General features: G+C 51.2%; 6 protein-coding genes across 6 annotated transcripts; 2 read left to right on the forward strand and 4 right to left on the reverse strand.

Annotated features, from left to right (window-relative positions):
- Positions 1 to 263: 263 nt before the first annotated feature.
- N7498_007358 (uncharacterized protein) lies at positions 264 to 479 on the forward strand (the record flags this gene model as incomplete). Its single annotated transcript, XM_058454420.1, has 1 exon — positions 264 to 479. One exon carries the CDS (start codon positions 264 to 266, stop codon positions 477 to 479), a length of 216 nt encoding a protein of 71 aa, XP_058306669.1.
- A 390-nt stretch (positions 480 to 869) lies between these two features.
- On the reverse strand, positions 870 to 3,112 carry N7498_007359 (succinate dehydrogenase [ubiquinone] flavoprotein subunit; the record flags this gene model as incomplete). Its single annotated transcript, XM_058454421.1, has 6 exons — positions 870 to 1,089; positions 1,147 to 2,535; positions 2,598 to 2,761; positions 2,819 to 2,892; positions 2,948 to 3,002; positions 3,071 to 3,112. The coding sequence occupies 6 exons, from the start codon at positions 3,110 to 3,112 to the stop codon at positions 870 to 872; spliced, it is 1,944 nt and encodes a 647-aa protein (XP_058306670.1).
- A 1,270-nt stretch (positions 3,113 to 4,382) lies between these two features.
- rpt1 (proteasome regulatory particle base subunit RPT1) lies at positions 4,383 to 5,882 on the reverse strand (the record flags this gene model as incomplete). The annotated part of the gene is made up of 4 exons (XM_058454422.1): positions 4,383 to 5,262; positions 5,318 to 5,547; positions 5,604 to 5,718; positions 5,788 to 5,882. The coding sequence occupies 4 exons, from the start codon at positions 5,880 to 5,882 to the stop codon at positions 4,383 to 4,385; spliced, it is 1,320 nt and encodes a 439-aa protein (XP_058306671.1).
- Positions 5,883 to 6,207: 325 nt separating this feature from the next.
- On the forward strand, positions 6,208 to 8,130 carry N7498_007361 (chaperonin-containing T-complex subunit CCT4; the record flags this gene model as incomplete). The annotated part of the gene is made up of 7 exons (XM_058454423.1): positions 6,208 to 6,255; positions 6,309 to 6,360; positions 6,412 to 6,434; positions 6,491 to 6,520; positions 6,573 to 6,602; positions 6,654 to 7,226; positions 7,276 to 8,130. 7 exons carry the CDS (start codon positions 6,208 to 6,210, stop codon positions 8,128 to 8,130), a joined length of 1,611 nt encoding a protein of 536 aa, XP_058306672.1.
- Positions 8,131 to 8,284: 154 nt separating this feature from the next.
- N7498_007362 (RTA1 domain-containing protein) lies at positions 8,285 to 9,312 on the reverse strand (the record flags this gene model as incomplete). The annotated part of the gene is made up of 4 exons (XM_058454424.1): positions 8,285 to 8,718; positions 8,799 to 9,024; positions 9,076 to 9,098; positions 9,153 to 9,312. 4 exons carry the CDS (start codon positions 9,310 to 9,312, stop codon positions 8,285 to 8,287), a joined length of 843 nt encoding a protein of 280 aa, XP_058306673.1.
- Positions 9,313 to 10,574: 1,262 nt separating this feature from the next.
- N7498_007363 (uncharacterized protein) lies at positions 10,575 to 13,172 on the reverse strand (the record flags this gene model as incomplete). The annotated part of the gene is made up of 2 exons (XM_058454425.1): positions 10,575 to 13,063; positions 13,121 to 13,172. 2 exons carry the CDS (start codon positions 13,170 to 13,172, stop codon positions 10,575 to 10,577), a joined length of 2,541 nt encoding a protein of 846 aa, XP_058306674.1.
- Positions 13,173 to 13,745: the final 573 nt, after the last annotated feature.

The raw sequence follows: 13,745 nt of genomic DNA on the forward strand, positions 1-13,745 counted from the left end.
ATGTGCTCGAGTCTGAGGATCTTGAAGTCGACGTGGACTTGGATGTAATCTGGGAAGATGAGGTCGATTCATCGTCTGGACAAATGCCCGTCGTGCATGGGTCACTCGAGCAGCATCCACGAAAGTTGCCAGCGGCACAGACGTACCACTGCTTGTTCCCGGTGCATGCAGTGGAGTCCCGAGGCGCAAGGAACTCCATCGAGAAGACAATCGCCGGGAAAACTAGTATAGGCTTGAACAGCAGCGAAGAGTAGGACTAGAGTATGTCAAAATTTCTTCACCCGCTCAACAACGAGGAGATCATAGATGTGGAAGACGACGAACAAGAGAGCAGAGACTCGACCACGGCCTCGACAGATTTCGCAGGTGTTGCCTCCCGTGTCGCCTTCGAGTTGAAAGAAGTCAAGTTCTTTGTCCAAAACGGTGGTGATATCTCCAAGTATAGAATGATGAACGGACGGAGTTGTGCCGTTGCGTAGAGGTGGATGTCTTTGTGCTCTTGTGGCATACAAGATATACCTGCCTGATCTAGTTATCATGTACGTCGATCGATGTACATCTGCACTCCGATCTGGACAGACGAACCGGAATCGTAATGAGAGTTGGCTGCGGAAGAGTTCTTTGTTCAAATCCCATATCCAAAAATGGCATCCAAGAACGAGGATGGAACACTACGAAGGATCCGGTCAAAGAAAAAAGTTAGAAAAAAGGAAAATCCAGTGATATGAAACAACTGAGGGAATAGCACTCAGTACACCAACTCTTCGCCTGATAAAGGAAAAATATGGCTATACAGGATGTAAGTAAAACAAGTCAAATAGAAAGCAGGTCTTTTCATGGACTCCTCCAACGCGTCCCATCATCCAAGCTTAGTAGGTACGCTTGAACGGCGGCACAGCCTTGCACTCATTCTCATCCAGAGTGTTGGCCTCAACGGCACGGTAGTTGAGGTCGACCTTGCCGTGGGCCTCCTTCTGCCAGGTGAGAGTGTGCTTCATCCACTCCTTGTCGTCACGCTCGGGGAAGTCCTCACGAGCGTGAGCACCACGGGACTCCTTGCGGTTGGCGGCGGCGACGGCGGTTTGGGTACTGTGCAATAATTATTAGCTTTTTGGTTCATCTCAGGCGGGTAACAGGGATACATACGCGCAAGTCAACAGGTTGCGGAGCTCAAGAGTCTCAACGAGATCGGAGTTCCAGATCATGCTGCGGTCCTTGGTGCCGACCTGGTCGTACCAGGTATCAACCTCAGCGACCTTCTTAACACCCTCGTCCAAGCTCTCCTGGGTACGGAACACGGAGACATCCGTCTGCATGGCCTTCTGCATGGCGTTGCGGATCTCAAAGGTGGACTTGGGGCCATCGGCCTTGCGGGCGAAGTCGAGGTCCTTGATGGACTGGGCACCGGCATCGGCGGCCAGCTCCTTGTGGGGCTTGCCAGGGGTGGCAATGTCACGGACACGGTGAGAGACGGCACGACCGAAGACAATCAAATCGAGCAGGGAGTTGGCACCCAGACGGTTGGCACCGTGGACAGACACACAGGCAGCCTCACCGCAGGCGTACAGACCGGGGACGACCTTGTCGTTGCCGTTCTCGTCAACGTCGAGGACCTCACCGGTGTACTTGGTGGGGATACCACCCATGTTGTAGTGGACGGTGGGCAGAACGGGGATGGGCTGCTTGGTAACGTCGACACCGGCGAAAATGGAGGCGGTCTCGGAGATACCGGGGAGACGCTCGTGGAGCAGATCAGGAGGCAAGTGGCTCAGCTGGAGGTAGATGTGGTCCTTGTCGGGACCGACACCGCGGCCCTCACGGATCTCAAGGGTCATGGAACGAGACACGACGTCACGCGAGGCCAGATCCTTGGCGGTAGGAGCGTAACGCTCCATGAAACGCTCACCCTCGGAGTTGAGCAGGTAACCACCCTCACCACGAGAACCCTCGGTGATCAGGCAGCCGGCACCGTAGATACCAGTAGGGTGGAACTGGACGAACTCCAGATCCTGGTTGGGGAGACCGGCACGGGCAACCATGGCCATACCGTCACCAGTGCAAGTGTGGGCGGAGGTACAGCTGAAGTAGGCACGACCGTAACCACCGGTGGCCAGAACGGTGTGGTGGGCCTTGAAGCGGTGCAGGGTACCGTCCTCCTGGTTGTAGGCGATGATACCGCGGCACTCACCGTCCTCCATCAGGAGATCAAGGGCGAAGTACTCGATGAAGTAGTTGGTGTTGTGGCGGAGGGACTGGCCGTACAGGGTGTGAAGCAGGGCGTGGCCGGTACGATCGGCAGCAGCACAGCAACGGTAGGCCTGGCCACCCTTGCCGAATTCCCTGGACTGACCACCGAAGGCACGCTGGTAGATGCGGCCATCCTCGGTACGGGAGAAGGGGCAGCCGTAGCCCTCGAGCTCGCGGACGGATGCGGGAGCTTCGCGGGTCATGTAGTGGATCGCATCCTGGTCACCAAGCCAATCTGAACCCTTCACGGTATCGTACATGTGCCATCTCCAGTCATCCTCGTGCATGCTATGGTTCTCAGTCAGTCTCGGCTCGGCACGTGCCCAGAAATCCAATTGGAGGCAACCTACTTTCCAAGGGCAGCGTTGATACCACCCTGGGCGGCGACGGTGTGGGATCGGGTAGGGAAAAGCTTGGAAACACAAGCAGTGTTGAAACCAGCCTCAGCCAGACCGAAGGCAGCACGCAGGCCGGCACCACCGGCACCGACAACGACGGCATCGTACTCGTGGTCCTGCAACAGTCAGAACTCCATCACTTGTATTCAATCCATGCGGCTGTATCGGCTTACAATCACGGGGTACTTGTCATAGATGTAGCCATTGGACTCCTTGGCGCGCAGTGGTCCGTTGGACCAGATCTTGGCTGATAGCAATTCGTTAGTGACGAGTGGGACGAAAGGGTTCAGCGGAATGCGTACCGGCGGGCCGGGAAGAGGAGAAAAGACGTCGCTGGTCCCTCAAGATGCGGGAAACCTATTCACAGCCGAGTCAGTGGTCTATCGCGAAGCCGGGCCGAAAATTGTCGAAGTTCGGCTACTCACCTTGGAGGCAGGAGCAAGGCTCCGCAAGCTCAGAGAGCTCATGATGACGGGTCAAAAGAGATATCGTCTCTAACCCGAAACAAGAGAGAACACCGGAGTCGGTGGAAGTCGATTGAAGAGGGGAGAGGTGGAATGGGGGAACTCCTGCCACGACAACTACTCCAGGACTAACCCGAGAAGTTCAGTTCTGGTCCGCGCTGACTAACACTGTCGATTGGGCTGGGAATTCTAGGGTTGTCAACCAATCAGAGGGGAGTCATTAGTGTTGTGTGACTCCACAGAAAAGCAGACCTCGGGCTTCTGGCTCGCACGTGACCGTTGTCAACCCGTAGCCGGTCTCCTTCGGCATTCTTGCACGGACATTCGGAAGAAGACGGGTCGGCCGTGATGTCGTGTAGACTCCGATCCTGTGCTCCATGTTTTGTCTCTCTACTAAATAGGGAATCGGCGCTATATAGCTCTTTTATTCTTCCTTTCACTCGCACACAGCCAAATGAGGTCATTTATGTTTGTTTCGACTCCTTGTAAGGGATGGATATATTTTGAGTCGCCGCAAATACGGTTCTAGAATGAACTTTTGTAGAAACCATTATCTACTCAAGTTCTGATTCCAATGTTGTCTACAACTCGTTTCCAAACTCATTTTCAAGGTCCTCTTAGCTTGATGAGGGCGCCGATTGGATCTCCACTCCCAGAAGAGGCTTCTCGTTTGACCACCTGGTAAGCCATTACCCAGTCGACGGTCAGGCCATTGTTTCCTACAACGATTGTAGTATAAAATGCCGAAGAAGAGGCCAAAAACCATGTTGCTCGCCGCGAAGGGACAAGGAGCTAAGAATGTGATGAAGGTATAGTCTGAACGAAAAAGAGAGAAACGTTCTAAGGTTGGAAGCGACCACGGGACGTATTTTGGTAGTCTTTTAACTGGAGATTGAGATTTGGTACAAACTTGAAGTTCAAATCTTGTTGACGTCCGTTGTTCTATTGCCCAGCTACGCAGGAAGCTAGATATCAACATAAGGTAGGTTGAAAGGCGTATCACATGCCGCTATATCCTAACCAGAAAGAACATCAAAAGGAGATCTAGAAAGGCATAAGTTTCTAGTCCTGTTACAGGTAATTGTACCTACCTGATAGCTTTGTGAAGCCTAAGGGAGCATTAGCATCTACCATGGAGAACTACTGGAAACCTTGCAAGATGCACTTGTAGATTATAAATTGGTTCACAAGTCGAGGGAAGACCTCAAGATGACAAAACTAGAATGGTCGTACAGCTTTCCACCACGCTCATGCAAGAAACCAGCCCAGATATCTAGTTGTACTGCATGTATGTCGCCGTGGAGTTGAACTTGAGGTTGCCCTTGATGACCTTCTCCACCGACGCCAGGAAGTCCTTCTCGGTGGCCACCTTTCTCCGAGCACGGATCGCAAACATGCCTGCCTCAGTTGCAACACTGCGCAGCTCGGCACCGGTTGCGTTGGGGCACAGTCGGGAAATCAGCTCCCATCGGATGTCCCGCTCGACAGACATGCTCTTGGCGTGGATGCGCAGAATGTTGGCTCGACCTTCGACATCGGGTAGCGAGAACTCGATCTTACGATCGATACGACCGGGACGCATCAGCGCAGGGTCGAGTGTGGAAGGTCGGTTAGTGGCGAACATGACCTTGATGTTACCACGGGAGTCGAAACCGTCCAGCTGAGTGATCAGCTCCAGCATGGTTCGCTGCACTTCGTTGTCACCACCGGCACCGTCGTCGAAACGGGCACCACCGACGGCATCGATTTCGTCAAAGAAGATGATGCAGGCTTTCTTCGTGCGAGCCATCTCGAACAGCTCACGGACCATTCGGGCACCCTCACCGACGTACTTCTGGACCAACTCACTACCGATCACACGGATGAAGGTTGCGTCGGTTCGGTTGGCAACGGCACGAGCGCAGAGAGTCTTACCAGTACCGGGAGGACCGTAGAGCAGGGCGCCCTTGGGTGGGTCGATACCGAGGTTGACGAATCGCTCTGGTGATAGCAAAGGCATTTCGACGACTTCTCGTAGCTTCTCAATCTGTTCCTTGCAACCACCCACGTCGCCGTAGGTCACATCGGGCTTATCTTCGACAGTCATCATCGTCACGCTGGGGTCGATCTTGGGCGGGAGCGGCAACATAATCTGGTACTTATTCCGGTCGACACTGTAACGCCGTATCAGCAAAGGGCATCTCAAACACACCAAAGTCTCGAACCTACCCCACTCGCATGCCTTCCTCAATATCTGTCGGACTCACGCGCTCTCCCAAGTTGACGACAAACTTGGCGATCTGTTTCACGTTGATGACATATTTGCTCTTATCCGAGTCCTTCTCATCCTGAATAATCTTCGTGCAGCGAGCCACTTGCAGCGGCTGCTCTTCCGCCATCCGTTGTCGGTCGGCGGCGACATCCCAAAGGTGTGGAGGTGCGAGACCAGTGTCGGATTCCTAGGCGCGTGAGCTCCGGTGGCCACAGGGGTCCAGATAGCTGGGTAGATAATTACCTTTACGCCTATCTTCTCATTGACGCTGTTTTGCTTGTCCTTGATATCCTTCTCGAGCTTCTTGAGGGCGGTCGCGTAGGGGGCGGCGCCGTAGGTCTTGAGTACAGCGATATCACTGCGGCCGGGCGTCAGCCATCGGTCGCCAGAGCTCGGCTTCGGGGGTCATATTCCCGTGGAAACTTACTCATCTGAGAGAGGGGTGATCTTCTTCTCGGGCTCCTCGTCGTCCGCAAAGTTCTTCTGGTACTTCTCCCAGTTAGATCCCGTGGCGCTAGGCATGCTGTAGGTGTTGACAGCCTAGGGCTGATGAGCTAGGATTGGGGCAAAGACAGAAAGAATTGAAAGTAACAGGTTGAGAAAGAGAATGATTGAGCACTGTTGATTCTTCAAGGGTTTGAAGAAAGGCGGACAGTAGGGTATAACGCGAGGTGATGGATGGTGATGTAGCAGAGCTGCGGTGGCCGAGCTCAACCACTAATCAGCGCCAAGCTTCATCACCGCCCCAGAACTTCGCAGAATTTCCGTGTGTGTTCCTCCACCTCCGCCAACTCGACTTTCCCCTATCTTTTTTTATTTCGGTTGCTTTTGAATTCAGATATTCAAGATGGCGACCGCTGTGTCTCAGGGGGCCGGTAGCAATGCCGCGTTCAAGGTGCGCTTCGCCAAAAAGCTCTGTGTGTGGGCCGGTTGCTAAACAGTGTGCAGGACAAGGAGAAGCCTATGGCCGTGCGGTCATCTAATATTCTCGCCGCTCGAGGTATGTGAAGCATTCATGGTCCCGTGCGAGCTTCCTGCTAACCATTTATAGCTGTCGCCGATGCCATCCGGACAGTACGATCACCCAAAACATTTGTATCTACGGAGATGAGGGGCTAACACGGAGACAGTCTTTGGGACCCAGGGGCATGGACAAGATGGTGTGTATACTCCCCCATTGCTGGTGTTGGGCAGATTCTAATGCTCCTCTAGATCCAAACCCCAAAGGGACAGACCATTATCGTACGCTATCCCCTTCTCTCGTCCGTCGACGGCTCCAACTAACCCCCGCAGACCAACGATGGAAACACCATGCTGAAGGATATGAGCGTTATGCACCCGGCTGCCCGCATGCTGGTCGACCTCAGTGCTGCACAGGATGTCGAGGCCGGTGATGGTACAACTTCGGTCGTTGTGATTGCTGGCAGTCTGCTCGGCGCCGCTGAGCGCCTGCTGTCCAAGGGAATTCACCCCACCGTCATTTCCGAATCCTTCCAGCGCGCTGCCAACGCCGCCGTAGAGATCCTCCACAACATGTCCCGCCCCATCAACCTGACCGACCGCGCTACCCTCCTGCAGGCCGCCTCTACCTCCCTCTCGTCCAAGATCGTCGCCCAGCACTCCGGCCTGCTGGGTCCGATGGCTGTCGACTCCGTGTTGAAGGTTGTGGACCCCAAGACTGCGGAGAACGTGGACCTGCGCAACATCCGGATTGTGAAGAAGGTTGGCGGCACAATTGAGGACAGTGAGATGGTTGATGGCTTGGTCTTGAACCAGCCCGTCATCAAGAGCAGCGGTGGCCCCACAAGAATTGAGAAGGCCCGGATAGGTCTCATTCAGTTCCAGCTGAGCCCGCCTAAGCCTGACGTATGTTTTATGGCCCCAGTGATTGGAGACCGGAACTGACCCATATTAGATGGAGAACCAAATCGTGGTCAACGACTACCGCCAGATGGACAAGATCCTGAAGGAGGAGCGCCAGTACCTGCTCAACATGGTCAAGAAGATCCAGAAGACCAAGTGTAACGTGCTTTTGATCCAGAAGTCTATCCTCCGTGACGCCGTCAACGAACTCTCTCTCCACTTCCTTTCCCGACTGAAGATTCTGGCCATCAAGGATATCGAGCGTGACGAGGTTGAGTTCCTGTGCAAGAGTCTCGGTTGCAAGCCCGTCGCCAACGTCGACTCTTTCACCGAGGACAAACTGGGTACCGCCGATCTCGTTGAAGAGGTTCAGGCCTCTGGCGCTCGTTACGTGAAGGTCACCGGCATCAAGCAGCCGGCTCAGCCTACCAACCAGACAGTCTCGATTGTTGCCCGTGGTGCCAACAGCCTGATTCTGGACGAGGCCGAGCGATCGCTGCACGATGCTCTTTGCGTCATCCGCTGTCTCGTGAAGAAGCGCGCCATGATTGCCGGTGGTGGTGCCCCCGAAGTCGAGGTCGCCCACAACCTGGCCATGCGTGCTCGTGAACTCACGGGTACCGAGTCCATCTGCTGGAAGGCGTTTGCCGATGCCATGGAGGTTATCCCCACCACTCTGGCCGAGAACGCCGGTCTCAATTCGATCAAGGTTGTTACCGACCTGCGCCACCGCCATGCGCAGGGTCAGCACAACGCAGGTGTCAGCATCCGTAGCGGTGGTGTGAAGGATGACATTACCGAGGAGAACATCCTGCAGCCTCTGCTGGTGAGCACCAGCGCCATTGAGCTGGCTGCGGAGACTGTGAAGATGATCATGCGAATTGATGACATTGCTCTGTCGCGGTAAATCAGTCTAGATACCGCTTGGGCTGTATGATGAAACGCGGTTTGATCGCGATGAGTAATTACCAAAAAAACCGGCTTTCACATAGAAACTTTGAGACTTGTATAAACCCTTGCTCTATTAAACTCCTTGACTCGTAATATCTATGGGATTCCTTCTATGGATAGTGTACATATCCCTCATCAAGCAACTCCATCCTATCATCCCCCTTCTTCCTGTCCTGGAGAAGTTTCCCGATCTCACCGGGGTAAACCACAATAAACACGAACATGGCAATAACCATAAGACACGCATCGAAGATATAAGACCAGTATTCATGCTGCAGCAACGGCCCACTACTCCCCAAGTCATATTCGATGAATCGAAAGATCGAACGCACAAATACGACCGCGCTGGTAATGTACAGCGCAATTTGGTGTTTCTTCCAGGGAACTTGTGCCGCATATGCAGATCCGTTTCTCGACAACCGAATGTGGAAGCTGACGCTGGTGACAAGGAATAGAGATAGGAAGATAATCTGAACGATTAGGCCGATCTTGATGATCTTTTCGCCATTTGCTGCTGTGCTAGCTTGGACGAGCATCCCGGCGCCTGTATTCATGGATCGTCAATAAGTTTGTGTCGCTATTCCAGATTACCTCGGAAACCTTGGAAAGAGGGATAAGACGTACCGCCAGCTTGGGCGAGGAAGGATATTATATCGCCGACAACAAATATCTTGGTGAGCCATGCTCGCCGGATAAGGGAGTATTTTTCTCCATCGGTGACTATCATGATCCGACCGAGTGTCATGTAAATGGTCGCTGCAAGGAGTGAAGGTGCTACCATGATGAAGACTGCTTGTACCGCGAGAGGGCCGATGGTATAGTTGGGGTATTGGTTTGAGGAAATGGCGCGCTGAATGTGTCAGTGAACGTAGATTGGAGCGCAACTAAGGGGCAAGCGTACTGCGGCATATCCTACGATCTCAACTACGCATCATCAGCGTCAATTGTATCGTGGGAGTGAAGTTGGAGTTGACTTACAGATGCCTCCGAATATGAATGGGATAAAGAACCATGTCCGATTGCGGACCATCTGCCATGTATGTGCTATGCTTGCAATGCCAAAAATAATGGCAACAATCACTGCAGCAGGTATCGAGGGTATATAGTTATACTCTCCCATATACTTGACTTTCACCATGATGTTGGTGTGTTAAGGTAACAGTTATTAATGGAGGTATGGTGAGATTCAGGAACAGCGTTGGGTTTGTATATAAAGAAGCCCCTTGCTCAGCCTCAAAACCAACGGCAACTGAAATAGGTAGATCTAGTGATTTCAGGCACCCGCTTAATCCTGACAGAATGCGGTATGCAGCTCGCGAGAGAATAAGATCGTGTGGGCTGCTTACGAGGCGCAGCCAGTTGTGGATGTGATGGGACCCACTACGTATTTCGTTAAAGGGTCGGAATTCGGACTTTGTGTATTGCGTATTCCGCTATATACCATCAGGACACAATATGCTATTCGACCTACGGCATTTTCACTATAAGAGTGCAGCCACGCCGTTACCACACCAAGCCCCGAAAGGATTGTGTCAGATGTAAACAGCGACATGTCAAGTTTAGCCTGGCCCCAATTCCTGTATGCACTGGGCAATTTAAGGAATAAATAGGGAGTATCATGGAGATATCCACATAGTCTACTACTGGGGAAAAAGCAAAAACAGAATGAAAATGGGTCTATGCAAAATAGTCCACGATTATAAAAGTTTTAACCGCTTAGCCATTGTCTGATCAACATCCTCAAAAGCCCTCTTTGATGCTGATAATTCTAACCCAGTAACCTGATAGGCAGATAAATCAGTTGTCCCCGCGTGACTGTCGATGTTCCTTTCCGTAGCAGGAGCAATGAAGCCTCGCGTTGTCTGTATTCTCATGAAGCGCGCATCTCGACTGCTGATAACAGGTTCCGGATCAAGTGTACCATGCTTCAAATCGTACCCTGTCTGGATTTTGCGGTTCATATGAATCTGAACCTTTGTGCTCCCGTCCATAGGAAGTTGGATGATTGAATCGTATCCCTCAAATGTATCCATATCGGGAAGTTCCATGACATTCAGGCTTTGGGAACTTGATTCTTCTTGGGATCCGTGTCTTTTGAAGTCTATCTGTAGACTGGGTCCGGATACGGGTTGCATCGTGGATCCGTTCGTTCCCAAGAGGAAATGACGGTGATTTATGACTTGTCCGGGACGAAGATTGAATGTGGATATGTCTATGCATCCGATACGGCTCAGAGATGTGTCGGATGTACCTGGGATGGAGAAAGAAGAAGGCGGTTGCGATGAGAGAAGATGATCGGGAATAGGAATGACATGACTCTGTCCGCGACTATCGAAAGACGCTTTCATGGGAAGCAGGATATATTTCCCGCAGTGCGAGAGAAAAATATCCTTCGGCTTGTCAAATCCACCATTTTTGGCTATTGTGGTTACATGGCTCGAACTCCCTGCTAGGGGACATGGTTAAAGATGTGGGTCTTTCGGATACGTTGAGAAACGTACCTTTGCGAAACTCCCAAGCACCAAGTGTATCGTAGTCATAGGTAATCAGTAGATCGTCAATGGGATGAAAGATCGATAAAAACATATGCTCATGACGAAAGGGCATGCGAATATCCAATGCCGAGACAACTTGCATCTTGCCAGAGACCAAAGTGCGAAAAATAACAAGGTATTGTTTCTCACTGTGATAAACGAAATGGCTGAAGAGAATGTACTCCTCAGAGGGACTGAAAGTGAATCTGTAAGAGTACCAATCGTGATGCAATTGCCGTAAAGATGGTGGGAGAGTAAGAACGGTTTCATTCTGCGGCTTGAACGGCTCAAGATCCGCATCCCAATACTGGCGACCTGATTCCAACACGTTCATATCGATCTTCGTTGATCTGCATGATGTTGCATCCACGGTAAACACTGTTCGGAGAATGATGAATGAGGCCAGGGACGGGCTGATGGCGAGTGGGAAGGACGTTTTCCATTCATCGGTAAATTCCTCGCGGAAAGACTGACGCAGCAGTAGAGAAATCTCGGCTTCTTCCAAGACTATTTGGATTCTGTGTTTCCTCTTGCTTTTGGTCCAGATCTCGTAGATCGCAGTCCAGCCTGAACATAGGTGCAGCATTGAAGACAATGGATCTCCAGATTCTAGCTTTCCCCAACGCTCCTCGAATGCAATGGAAGGCCAGATACCGAGGACTCCGGTCTGTGTGCAATCAGACGAGGTTGAAGAGATTGTACAAAGAGACCGGGAGGCTGCAGGGATATTATTATCTGGCTGTTTGAAGTTGAGAGAAGACACCGTCGTTCCACGACTGGGTTGGAGAAATGGCGACTGCAAGAATGCAGAGACCTCATCCCAAATGAGAGTTGGGTCAAGTTTCAATTTGGTATCCCAGTGGAGAATGAGACTCTGCATGTCCGCAATGAAGGCCTTCAAACAACTCACCAGAGACTTGAGCTTCTCTGTAAATGGGAAATTAATCAGGGTCAAGTCCGCCCATTCTATCCAAGTCGTGATGCTATCCAATCCGAGTGGGGAGTGAATGTTGTCCGACATGAACTTGCTATAACGATAGATTCTCTCAATCCAGGTTGAAACTGCAGCCGGAGATTGTAGAAAGTCGCGGCAAGCTTGGGTCATCGCTTGGGCATTCCTCTGCCATTCTAGGTTGGTGGAAAAGAATGGTGTTGAGAGGTAGCCTCTTGTCTCGCTCAAATGTACCATGGCGAACCCGACAGCGTAGCCCGTGAATGAACTCGAAAGCCCAACTTCAAGCCCCGGATTTTGCATCAACTCGCAAAAGCATTTCCTTGTAAGGTACAAATTTGCAATCTCTTTGGGCGGAATCAAACAATGAAGCAGGGTTGAGCTCGAAGAATAACCCCCTACTTGATGGAAGTATTCCCGAGCGGAGAGATGGATGAAATCGACATACTCATCTGCACCTGCATTGCGAGACTCTACCAGACCGCCACAGGCGTATGTGATGATCGGGATAAAATCCGACGCCTGCCGTTCTTGGACTATCATGTCGCCTTCATGCTCCATGACGACAGAGCGAAGCTGGCGAGCATTCAAACGTTGCTTTGCGTATATCAACCACATGAAGACTTGACTTGCAAGATCGCGTTCCACCTTTTTATGACTTTGGATGAGACCAACGATGCGCTCATACATGGCTTCAAGTCCTTCGGGCATTATGATATCCTTGATTGTTTGACATCTGCGCGACGGAGTGAGAACCGGGGACCGTAAGTAGGAGATCATCAAATTTGCCCAGAGAAACATGCCGTCGGCACCATGCACCAGGTTCTTCATCAAAGATGAAACATCTGCGTTCTCCGGGAGCATCTCATCTTCAACCAGTCGCTCAAGTTGGCATTCCAGATATCGAGCAATGTCGGTGCTCACCAAACTCCGTTCCATCTCCTTTTGCCGATCATCTGCAACCATTCTTGACAGTTGAGGAACGTTGCGGCGACTGAGGAGCAAGAACTTGCAGTCCGAGAAATAATTCAGCTGCAAAAGATCTTCCAAAAGATACTCGCTATCGGAACACTCGTCGATTCCGTCTAGCAGAAGCTTCAAGCCCTCAAGATTGCTCATGCACAGCTGAAGTAGCTCTATCATTTCATTGGTGGTCGCGGTAGTATGACCGCTAGATGAATTCTCATAGGCGAATGAAAAAATATCGAGAATCTTCTCATCATGCCGAAATACGTCAATAATCTGACAGAGAAGTGATCTATACGCAGCTGCTCGATGGTTTTCGGTTGGATGAGTCTGTCGAAAGAAGAAGTAAAACATATGCGTTTGATCATCTTGGGTCGTATTCTGAAGTTCTTCAACAATGAAGGATGCAAGCACGGTTTTTCCGGAACCGGGGTTTCCTGCTCATAGAGTATCAGTCTGTGTTGAATTCTTTGCGCAGCATGACATTTACATACCATAAATCCAGAAAACCTTCGAGCCCAACTTTCGCTTCTTCTTTGGTGACATTATTTGAGAGCTTCCACTACCCTCTCTCCAATTCCGAAAGTTCACATCCTCGAGAATCCAATGGTTTGTCCCTTCTTGCCGCATCGCGTACGCATTGTGGAACGTCTCAGAGAACTGTGGCGCGGCAAGCCACTTGGAGATGCGAAGGAAGGTACTTTCTGTATGCAATCAGCCTTCGTAATACGCCATCGTTCATCATATCTGAGTATATCAACCTTTTCTTTTCCGCAAAAGCTCCTCTTTTATCCATTGCGAGCCGTCTGATGTATCGTTCGCTCTAGTCCTAGCTTTTTCACGCTCTTCAGCAGCACGCTGTCTCTCTTTCACCGCTTCAGCCTCGATCGACTCGATAATCTCAGCCTGGAACAATTGAACGTCCAGGCTAAGAAGTTGACGATGATGGGCCATTCGATTTAGTAGCTCTTCAAAGGTTAAATCAAAGGGTTTCCAAAAAAGCACACCGATGGCCATTGGAGTTCTTTTGAGTTCTGAGATGAAAACATCAGATTTGTTGATCATCGGAGATTGAAAACACTCACTCCCTTTTTTATTCGTGAAGACCCGCGCCACAGT

Source organism: Penicillium cinerascens (genome assembly GCF_028974065.1).
Source record: "Penicillium cinerascens strain IBT 15544 chromosome Unknown contig_9_segment0_segment0, whole genome shotgun sequence".
Lineage (NCBI taxonomy): Eukaryota > Fungi > Ascomycota > Eurotiomycetes > Eurotiales > Aspergillaceae > Penicillium > Penicillium cinerascens.